Here is an 11,805-nt window from a genome sequence, read left to right as displayed (position 1 = left end):
CTCATTTTTAAATTGATATTTGAAGTCTTTTTTTCTGGTGCGAGCTTTCATCTGGCCGTTTCGCACACACGGTTCCCATGTGGGAAAGCATCAAACTTGGGTCATTCAGAGGTCAACTGAGAGGTCGTTCAGGGGTCAGACGAGGTCAAGTGGGGTCGTGCAGGGGTCGCCGAGTTCCGATTTGCGCCTTAACGCCGTCGTCAGTCGTGGCCGTGTCGCGTAAGAACGCCAACGCCGCCCTGGTGTTCACGCTTCTCCACAAGATCGTACAGGTAAGGAATGTGCCGTCCACCAGGCGGCGCCACCGCTGGCTCCCACTTGCTGTCCGCCAGGTGGCGCCAGCTGGCCCCGGAATCTCACGCGTGTTGTTTGAGGTTAATTCCGTTTCTCGCGAAAAGCCGACATGCGGTGGATGACAAAATATTATCTATGTTTGTGACTTCTGAGTTTACTCACTATCCATCCATGTTAAGCTGGTTTTTCACTATCAACTTTTAGTTGTCAACTTTTAGTTGTACAGTTGACGAGTTGATAAACTTCTCAGCTATTCGACCAAAATTTGGCGGTGTAACCGTAAAAGTTGACCTTGCTGGTGTCAACTAATACTAGTGAGAATAGAACCTGTTCTAATTTCTCGACTTTCGGTCAGCGAGTTGATCAACTTTTTATCGTGTAATCACTCTGATAATAGTAATCTGGAGGTGTGTCCGTCCACCTAGGGGGAGATAATTTCCGCGCGCGTTCTTGCTATCGGCAGCACACGGGCTACATCGGGCACGAATTAATACCTGAAAAGATGCATAACCAAGTCGCGCTGCGATTTAGAGCAAAGTTTTGCGACTAGAAAGGCATTTCTCGAGTTAACCAGCTATCCGTTTTATAGATATACGTATCAGGAGTCCATAATAGTCCGTATCAAGACTCCATAATAGATCGCTATTATTGACTCTTGATATGTATAAGATTACACGTCCGATTTGGTGAATTTTGAATTTTTGAATTTTGCGACTATAAAGGCATTTCTCGAGTTTACCAGCTGTCCGTATTACATTAATTAGTAATTATAAATTAATTAAGTATTGTATTAGATATGTATGTATAAATTACGCGTCCGATTTGGTGAATTTGGAATTTTTGAATTTTTGAATCTTGCGACTTGAGACTGCATTTCCCGGCAGGTGTTCATCGAGTATTTCAAGGAGCTGGAAGAAGAGAGCATCCGCGACAACTTTGTTCTTATCTACGAGATCCTGGATGAGCTTGTCGACTTCGGAAACCCGCAGACAACCGACAGCAAGATCCTATCCTGGAGCGAGTGAGCTAAACACCACGCACGCAGCACATGCATGCACACACACACACACACAACATAATATATAAGTATATAGCTATTACTATCCTCCATATATGTATATATATTGATTATATATATAGTGGAGAGAGAACAGAGAGAGATAAACAGCAGAGCAGAGAAAGAGAGATTAGAGAGGGAAACAACAGAGAGAGAGAGAGGAGAGAGAGAGAGAGAGAGAGAGAGAGAGAGAGAGCGAGAGAGAGAAGAGTAGAGCATATGAGAGAGGAAGAGAGAGAGAGAGAGAGAGAGAGAGAGAGAGAGAGAGCAGAGAAGAGAGAGAGATAGAGAGAAGATAGACGATAGAGATAGAGATAGAGATAGAGATAGCGATAGCGGATAGGCGATAGCAGAGAGCCGAGAGAGAGAGATAGAGATAGAGAATACGATAGCGATATGCGGATAGCGGAGACGCGAGAGATAGAGAGTAGAGATAGAGATAGAGATAGAGATAAGATAAGAGATCAGGCGATAGCGAATTAGCGAGAGATAGAGAGAGCAGAAGGAGAGAGAGAGAGAGAGAGAGGAAGGAGAGAGCGCGAGAGAGAGAGAGAGAGCCAGACGAGAGCAGATACTCGAGGATAACCGAATAGAGAGGGCAACGGGAAATAGTGCCTATTCACGGGCAAGTATTATTTCGTCACTTTGCGCTGCGAGTATAGAATATATTTTTTAATGTATATGCTGTAAACTTCCCACTCTCCACATGGCCTTCAAACCGGGCCTGCCATCGCATCCACAATATTCACTAGTCCTTTCTCGCCTTTTGCGGAGGTATAGAATAAGTCGCTTCGTTTGAGGTTCGTGTTTTCCGCTGATAAACTTTACGAATGAACGGCGGATTTCGGGTTATCAATCCGGTTCACGTGTTCAGGGGTCATTCGCCTACTGCCCTTATCTCCCATTATCCTTTCTTATGCACGGCTAATGCCCGCGTTCATTATGGAGGTCCGGCAATGTTTTCCTATGAATTATATGTCTTCTTAACGAATCGGGCAGCTGCCAAGTTACTATATGGTTGTAGTAAGAGTACCAATTTTGGGCATGGTGACATCATATTATCAGCAGCTCCCAAGCGCGACGGAAAGCCGATAGCCAGACTCTGCAAAAGGCGAGAGCGTGATAGTGATATATTGTGGATGCGTAGTGCGGCACGTGAGGCCTGTGGGAGGCATGATTCACGCTCCAATCACTAGAGTAGCTCGTAGAGACAAGCGTTTGTCTTATTAGAGAGCAAATGAATTGCGCTTTTAACGGCAATACCCAATGAACTTAGTCTTAGAACCGCATTACAATAGAAGAAATAAAGTATTGCCGTGAACAATAAGCACATATTTTCCCGTTGTAACACTCAGTATTGTATTTATTAGCTCTTGATATTATCTGTCCCCGTGTGTAGGTATATCACACAGGAAGGGCACAAGCTGGAGATACAGCCGCGGCCGCCGATGGCGGTCACAGAAACAGCCGGTGTCATTGGCTGTTCCGAAGGAATCAAGTACAGGAAGAACGAAGTGTTCCTTGACGTCATCGAATCCGTGAACCTGCTGGTGAGGAGTTTGTTCCGCGTGTTCGTTGTTCGTCGCAGTAGCTGTTGTTCGCTATTGTTTGTTGCAATAACGCGTGTGTTTCGTCTATTGTTCCATATACGAATAATCACTGTCGTCTTGTCGATTCGTTCGCGGTGATCGTTGTTCGCTTTGTTCAAATTACAATAATCATCAGTTTGTTCTTTCGTTCGTGACGTCGGTGGATCGTTGTTCGTCTTTGTTCATTACAATAATCACTGTTTGTCTTTCGTTCGTCGCGGTGATCGTTGTTCGTCTTTGTTCATTACAATAATCACTGTTCGTCATTCGTTCGTCGCGGTGATCGTTGTTCCGTCTTTAGTTTCATTACAATAATCACTGTTGTCATTCCGTTCGTCCGGTGATCGTTGTTCGTCTTGTTCTACAATAATCACTGTTCGTCATTCGTTCAGTTTTCCGGCGGTGATCGTTGTTCGTTCTTGTTTCATTAACAATAATCACTGTTCGTCAATTCGTGTCGTCGGAGCTGGTGATCGTGTTGTTGCGTCTTTGCTCATTACAATAATCACCTTGTTCTTTTGTTTGTTGGGGTGAATCGTTGTTCTTGCTGGTGATCGTTGTCTGTCGTTGTTCGCTTGCAGGCGAACGGCAAACGGCAATGTGTCTTCCAGCGAGATCGGTTGGTCTGCATCAAGAGTGCGCGTGTTCCTGAGCTGTAATGCCGGAACTACTGTTCTGGGCCTCTAATGACAAGGTCTTGTTCGAAAGCACCGGCCGTGAGTATAGAATCCAACCGACACGGATGTAGACGTGGCAATAACATAGCGTAGTATCATAGTGAGCATAGGCATACATGAGCATTGGCATAAACGGCATAGTCGTATGTTGGTAAGCATAGTGTAGCATAGTCATAGGCAATAGCATGCCATAGTGTAGCGTAGTGTATGCATAGTGTAGGCATAGCATTATGCAGATCCATGTATAGGTGTTAGCGTAGTGTAGCAATAGTGTAGCATAGCATAGCAGAGATACGCAGGCTAGTGTAAGCGTGAGCAATAGCGTAGCGTAAACAGGAAAGCACCGGCTGTGAGTAATAGAACCAACGAACACAGACATGAAGATGTAGACGTTGACGTAACATAGCCTGTAGGCGTAGTTGTAGTGTAAGCAATAAGTGGTAGGCGTAGTCATAGCATAGCATAGCATAGCATTAGCACGTAGACAACTATCATAGCATAGCGTAGGGTAACAGGAAAAGCTACCGCCGTGGAGTATTAGTGGAACAACGACTACAGATCTATAGATGTATACGTGGCGTGGGCGTAGCGTAGCATATGTGTTAGCGTAAGCATAGGCATATGATACGTAAGCGTAACAGGAAGCACCGGCCTGAGTATAGAACGCAACGAACACAGACTACTTCAACTCCAGTCGTCGCTGGCATAGAATGTGGTGCGTATACATAGCCGTAGGTACTTAGATAGGTGCGTTACATAGAACCCTAGCGCAGCGTCAAGCAACGCTACCTGGCCGTGAGTATAGAACAAACGACACAGACATAACGACTGTAGAACGGGCCGTAACATAGCATAGGCGTAGTGTAGTGTAGGCATTAGTGTGAGCGTAAGCAATAGCACATAGCGTATGCGTAGCATAGCGTAGCGAACAGGAAGAGCGCTGGGCCGTGAGTATAGAAGCCAAGATACACAGACCATAGATATAGACGTGGCGTAACATAGCATAGCGTAGGCGTAGTGTAGCATAGTGATAGCGTAAGCATAGCGAGCGTAGCGTAGCGTAGCGTAGCGCTAAGCGTAGCGTAGGCATAGCGATAGGCATACGCGTAAAATAACATAAAATCAAAAATAAAATGGAATATACATATAATGAATGAAATTTGTCTGTGATGCAGAACAGAACAGAATTTGGAATGAAAATTGGAACAGAATTGAACAGAACAGAACAGAATAGAATATAACAGAATGGAAAAGAACAGAATGAAAAAGATTAGAATAGATATCTTGACTAGGTAGGGGCTATTACAAAAACAACCCCACCCAACATGAGCCAAGTTATGTGTCTTGTCGGCTGTCACTCTCGCGTACTGCCACTGCGTATATAGCCACGAGTCCCTCTGTATTCTGAGCTAGGCGACCGCGCGGCTGCGCTACCTAAGAATATAGATTATTGGTTTTTCCCAAAGTCAGGCGTCCTTAGTGTATAAGCCATATCGGAAGTCCCTGCCGCCCATATTGAGATGCAGATAAGGGGGTGATACGTTGCCTAATATATACAAAAGTTATGAACGATAGATCTCAGTCCTAGGTTTTGAATCTATATTCTCTTTTCACTAAAGATCGTACTTCAATTCACAGGTGCGTTTTCTGTGTTCCAGAAACATTTACAAATATAGGGTTTGTAAGCGGCGTCTTCCAAAGTTCTTATAAGTACTTATTTGTGCGCGAAAAATAAAATAAGGGCCCCCCCCCTATTAGGTATGCTTATATTTTTGTGAAATCTTAGAAAAGTACTTAATAGTCCTTATTTTCTGTGCAATTGTGTATATAAATATTATTAGTGTACTTTAATAGTCGGTGATCTATCAGAAATCGTAAAAAGTCTTATTTTGGCCTCCAGAAAGGGTCTTATAAATCCTTATTTCAACATGTGTCTTACTACTATGAACCCTGAATATGATTGTGGTCATTTGGGATATTTTGCAATGTCTGTGTTAATGCAAAAACAAAAAACGCACGAGTGTTTACGTTAATCATGTACTTTCCTAAGCGCGCCTCGGCCATTTTATCCCCCTTTTTCTATGACCTAAATAACACAGCTTGACTTTCCGATATCACTTATTGCAGGAGGCAAGAGCAAGTCGGTCGAGCTGGAAGACACAAAGTTCCATCAGTGTGTGCGGCTGTCGCGGTTCGAGAACGACAGAACAATCTCGTTCATCCCGCCCGACGGAGAGTTCGAACTCATGTCCTACCGTCTGAACACGCACGTGAGTGCGGCGCCCCCTGGCGGCACGCGCAGGGCGAGCAGCGCCACCTGTCTAGCGTGTCGTGGAGCGGTAGAATCTGTACGATTGCGGAAGATGTGGAAGAAACGGATTTTTCTGTTTACGAAGCGGACGTGCGACCGTAAAAAATAATTTTGGTTTTTTATTCGAGCGGCAGTTGTACGGTGAAAATATCCCTATAGAACGGACACCTGTCTATAAAGGACAACCACTATTCACATTAGTGACGCTAGCCCTTGTGTACAGGTGTGGCTGTGTTAGCGTTGTTACCTGTGATGAGAGATTGCGTGATAGACTGCAGCCCGTAATGTATTGTATATAATAATATAATATATATATATATATATATATTTATATTGAATATATATATATATATATATATATTATATTTATATATATGTATATATAATGAAGCATAATACGTATTATTATATATAGCCAGGTAGTGGATAATGAATGACAAATTGTTATTATTTGAACCCTGATAACATGTATATATAATATAATAGAAGCCAGTAGGCCATTGATGTGAATTGGTGGCGCTCTCCGGTGTGTGATGTTGTGAAAGAGTTTTAGAATGCGAGATGTTTTGACAGGTGAAGCCACTGATATGGATTCGACGTCGGTGATTGAGACACGCCCACAGTCGCGTGGGAATACATGATCAAGGTAGGATTTCCATCTCTCTCTCAATCTCTCTAGTCTCTCGCTTCTTCTACGCTAGTCCTCTGCTCTTGCTCTCTCTCCTCCGTCTTCTCCTCTCTCTCCTCTCTCTCTCTCTCTCCTCTCATCCTCTCATCTCGTCTCTCTCTTCTCTCCTCGTCTCTCTCTCGTCTCTCTCTCTCGCTCACCCTCTCTCTCGACTCTCTCTGTCTCTCTTGTCATTCTTGGTCTCGTCAGCTCTCATCTATGTATCTAGCTCTCTCTAATCTCTCTCTGTGTCTCTTTCTGCTCCTCGGTTCTCTCTTCCTCTCTCCTGTTACGCCCCTGCTCTCTGTCTGTCTAACTCTGTCTCTCTTCTCTCCTCGTTCTCACTCCTCTCCGTACCTCTTCGTCTCTCTCTCGCGCGCTGCTCTCTTCTCCTGTCTGGTCTGTTCATTCTTGCCTCTTTCTCTCTCATATGCTTGGCTAGCTTCTCCGTTCTCGATCTCTATCTCCTCGCTCTGGTCTCTCTTTCTCTTTACTCATATCTATTCTCTCCTCCGCTTCGTCCGTTCTCCCTTCTCCCCTTGTCCGTTCTCTCTCTTCTGGCTCGTCTCGTCTGTGCATGGTACTAATCCTCTCTCTCTCCTTGTCGCTCTCTGCGTCTCTCTGCGGTGCTCTCTCTCTTACTAAGAGTCAGTTCTAACGAGGTCGATCCACCGGGCGCCAACTAACGTAGGAGATAATTATAGGCCCGTGGCCGATGGAGCCGCTCCCTCCCTTAGCTCTCCCTCGCTTGCGCCGCTCCGCTGGCTCGGGTGTGCATGCTACTCATCCTCTCTCTCTCTCTCTCTCTCTCTAGGCTAAGAGTCAGTTTAAGCGTCGATCCACGGCCAACAACGTAGAGATAATTATACCCGTGCCGATGGACCCCTCCCTCCCTTCCTCTCCCTCCCTTCCCCTCCCTCTCTGTGCATGTACTAATCCTCTCTCTCTCTCTCTCTATCTCTCTAGGCTAAGAGTCAGTTTAAGCGTCGATCCACGGCCAACAACGTAGAGATAATTATACCGGTACCGATGACCCCTCCCTCCCTTCCTCTCCCGTCTCTGTGCTGTACTAATCCTCTCTCTCTTCGTCTCTGCTCTCTCTAGGCTAAGAGTTCGAGTTTTAAGAGCGTCGATCCACGGCCAACAACGTAGATGACGATAATTTACCGTACCCACGCGCGTGCCGATAGGACCCCTCCCTCCCTTCCTCTCCCTCCCTTCCCCTCCCCTCTCTGTGCCATGGTACTAATTCTCTCTCTCTCTCTCTCTCTCTAGGCTAAGAGTCAGTTTTAAGCGCGATGTCCACGGCAACACACGTAGAGATAACTTATACCGTAGACCGATGGACCCCCTCCCTCCCTTCCTCTCCCCTCCCTTCCCCTCGCCTTCTTGTGCAGTACTAATTCCTCCTCTGCTCTCTCTCGTCTCTATCTCTCTCTAAGGCTAAGAGTCATTTAAGCGTCGATCCACGCGCAACAACGTAGAGATAATTAATACCGGTCTACCGATGGACGCCGATTCGCCGAAGTTCAAGACGACGGTGGGCAGTGTGAAATACGTGCCGGAGCAAAACTCTGCGATCTGGAGCATCAAGTCTTTCCCGGTGAGTCTCCCACTGCTTCCTTTTCCTTCTTCCGCATGGCCCCAAAAACCCCTCACCCGCTCTCTTGCCCTCTCACCCGCATGCCTTCCCCCATTACCCTTTACTTCGCGTTGGCTATGTGCCTAGATTGCCATCTTCTTCTCGTCCTCTCCCCTCCCTCCTCTCTCTTTATCACTACCTCCGCCGCAACGGAGTTTGGCAGGAGGTTATGTATTCGCTCCTCGTGTGTTCGTGGTGTTGTGTGTTCGCAGCGAATCGATATTAGCCAGCCAGCCAGGCCAGCGAGGTCGGCCAGCGCGGCGTATGGCGTATTGTCGTTGGCCGGTGCGAATGCGATCATCACCCAGCGCAGCCACGATTCATTCAGGCAAGCCAGCGAGCGTGCTACATGTGAGCGAGCAGCCCAGCAACGAGCCGGCCTGCTACGAGCGAAGCCTGAAGCAGCAAGCCTAGTCAAGCCAGCGGTGTACATGGTCAAGTTACGCTGGCGTATATCCGTGGGGTTAATTCGTGTCGATTCGCGAGTCGTATGGCGTATGTCGCTGGCGGAGGTATGCACTCTCGCTCGTGAGTGCACTCTGTCTGGGTTAATGATGGCTGATTTTGTGCACACAGGGCAGCAGGAAAATATTTGATGCGTGCTCACTTCGGCTTGCCAGCTGCGGCCTTTCCCTTCCTGACCCCTTCTTTCTTCCTCCCTCGCCTCTATCCTCTCTCCTCTCCTTGCCTCCTCTTCTCCTTTCTTACTTCTCCCTCTCTCCCTCTCTATCATTAATGACCGTTGGTTTGTTGCACGGAGCGGAGGTAACTGATGCGTGCTCACTTTGGCTTGACCTAGGCTGCACGCTTCTTTCTCTGCCTCTCCCTCTCTCCTCTCTCCTTCCTCCTCTCTCCTCTTGCCCTCTCTTTCATTTTAAAATTGCCGTGGTTTGTGCACGCAGGGGAGGTAGGAATATCTGATGCGTGCTCACTTTGGAGCTTGCGCTAGCTGGCACCCTTCCTTCCTGCCCCCTTCCTTTTTCCTCTCGTCTTCTTCCTCTCTCCTCTCCTTCCTCCTCTCTTCTCGTACTGCTCCCTACTCTCCTCTCTATCAGTAATGAACGTGGTTTGTGCACGCAGGAGGTAAGGAACTATCTGATGCATGTGCTCACTTCGCGCTTGCCCAGCGTCCATCGCCAGAGCAGATGGAGCGGAAACAGCCGCCGGAATACACCGTTTAATTTCTCGAGATCCCCTTTACTTCACGACCTCCGGCATCACACGGTACGTGCCACGCTGGACAGGTAACCGTCGCCACACCTGTTACGGTCGTCACCAGCGCTGCCGACAGTAAACCTCGGCACACCTGGTACGGTCGTCCACGCTGACAGCGTAACCTCCGCACCAACCTGTTACGGTTGTCACGCTGCGACAGGTAACCTCGCACACCTGTACGCTGGACAGGTAACCTCGCACACCTGTACGGTTCGCCCCCCCCCCCCTCACGCTGGACAGGTAACCCGCACACCTGTACAGTCGTCCGCCTGGACAAGGGTAAATCTCGCCACACCTGTACCGGTCGTCACGGCTGGACGGGTAATCCTCGCCACAACCTGTACGCGTCGTCACGCTAGGGACAGGTAACCTCGCACACCTGTACGGTCGTGCACGCTAGGACAGGTAACCCTTGCACACCTATACGAGTCGGCACGCTGGACAGGTTAACTCTCGCACACCTGTACGGTCGTCACGCTGACGACAGGTAACCTCGCACACCTTGTACGGTTGTCACGCTGGACAGGTAACCTCGCACACCTGTTTACGGTTGTCACGCCGGGACAGGTAACCTCGCCCACCTGTACGGTCGTCACGCTGCGAGACGCGTAACCTCGCCACACACCTGTACGGTCGTCATGCTGGACAAGGGTAAACGCGCTCGCCACGTGTGGGAGCGCAGGTGTGGCGACGGCTGCGTCTGTTACTGTGTTGCCGTGTCAACCGTGCAGCAGTTTCTGCATGACCGTACTCAATCACTCGTTTCCTGATCGTCCAGTTGATCGTGTGCGTGTGCGTCGCGTGCGACGTGAGCGTGTGCGTGGTGTGTGCGTGCGTGTGCATGCGCGTGAGCGTGTGATTGCGTGCGTGCGTGCGTGGGTGTGTACGTCGAGATGTCCGTTTGTCGGTCACAGGTGCGTGGAGGTACCTGTTAATTCGTTTGATCGTTTGTCACAGGTGAGATACACCTGTCGCTGTCTCTGTTTATCACTGCAAGGTGAGACAGGTGTTAACGAGCTCCACGTTGGTTTGTTTCAGGTGAGATACCTGAAGATCATAGAGAAGAGTGGCTATCAGGCGCTGCCGTGGGTGCGCTACATCACACAGAACGGCGACTACCAGCTCCGCACGCTGTGATAGCATTGCGGCGAGTGACCCCTGACCTCTGACCCTGTGACACACGACCCCTGACCTCTGACCCCGTGACACACGACCCCTGACCCCCTGACATGTGACCTCTGACCCTGTGACACGCAACCTTGTGACATGTGACACATGACTCCCCGACACGCTGACTCCGTGACCCCTGACGCACGGCCCCCTAGTAAATTACCCGTGACTCGGGAACTATGACCTTTGACCTTTCGCGCTCGGCGGGCGTCGCGACGCGATTGGCTGATGCGACGTGTTGCGTGTCGTGTCTTGTGTGACTTTACGAGTGGAGGGCGTTTTGATTGTGTCTATCTATGTATGTGCAGTCGAGTCTGCGTTAGCGGTCGGCTTTACACAGCAGATACCTGTCTAGTGTCTATAAAGGACAATTTCTGTGTTTTTCCTCGAGTGGTGGTTACACAGCAAAACCACCGCTGCAGAACCGACACCTCAGGGGCGTGTACAGGGGGGGGTCCAGGGGGTCCGGACCCCCCCTGCTCGCGCAGAAAACGCATCTAAGGGTGTCTAATTTCAAAAAAAATTTGGGGGAGGGCCCCCCAGACCCCCCCTTCGCGTGCTTGCAAGTTTGAGTTATGGTTAGACCCCCCCTGGTACAAATCCTGTACACGCCCTTGCACCTGTCTATAAAGGACGGCTCTCCTTCAGCAACCCTTATATGCAGGGTCGACTGCATTTATTTCGCACCGCTGTTTCGTTACAATTCGCTTTTGCTTTCCGGTGGAAATATGCGATTCGCACGCGTGTGGGAGATGAATGCGTGTTGATTATGATGCGTAGCATTTGATGGTGTATTAATTGAATCGCTACGAGTGTATCTTATCATTGTTGTATCAAGAAGATGTTAGAGAGGTCGTCGTCGAAAGCGATGTTCTCCTGGTTGTATGTATATTGCGATCGATCGATGGAACGAGGAAATTAAACGGTGAAAATATACGATGTTCAGTAGAAATGTTTTTCTAGGTTTCGCTTTTTGTCTTATAGAATTCGGAGGTCGCCATCTTGCTCCTGCCCCCGGGGCTTCAAAAATGGTTGCCTACGTTCGATTTTCATTCCAATTTAAAATTCAAGTTTAAAAATAGTTATTTGTGCATAATTAGTATTTTAGTATAACATAACGGCATATATATTGAAGAATAACATGTTACAGTACATAATTGGCGAAGACCTGACAGGATCATCG

General features: G+C 48.2%; 1 protein-coding gene across 1 annotated transcript; it reads left to right on the top strand.

The window, feature by feature from the left end:
• Positions 1-72: 72 nt before the first annotated feature.
• LOC106817057 (AP-1 complex subunit mu-1-like) lies at positions 73-10,614 on the top strand. Its single transcript, XM_014821704.1, is given in 14 exon segments — positions 73-272; positions 1,179-1,315; positions 2,751-2,921; positions 3,522-3,594; positions 3,596-3,656; positions 5,745-5,887; positions 6,502-6,558; positions 6,560-6,574; positions 7,410-7,466; positions 8,082-8,198; positions 9,140-9,175; positions 9,365-9,433; positions 9,436-9,465; positions 10,491-10,614. Coding segments are annotated over 14 exon segments (1,260 nt in total). The 5' UTR covers positions 73-77; the 3' UTR covers positions 10,590-10,614.
• Positions 10,615-11,805: the final 1,191 nt, after the last annotated feature.

Source organism: Priapulus caudatus, unplaced genomic scaffold (genome assembly GCF_000485595.1).
Source record: "Priapulus caudatus unplaced genomic scaffold, Priapulus_caudatus-5.0.1 Scaffold1579, whole genome shotgun sequence".
Taxonomy (NCBI): Eukaryota; Metazoa; Priapulida; class Priapulimorpha; order Priapulimorphida; family Priapulidae; genus Priapulus; species Priapulus caudatus.
The sequence above is the reverse complement of the archived record's forward strand: the minus strand, read 5'-3'. Positions and strand labels throughout refer to the sequence as shown.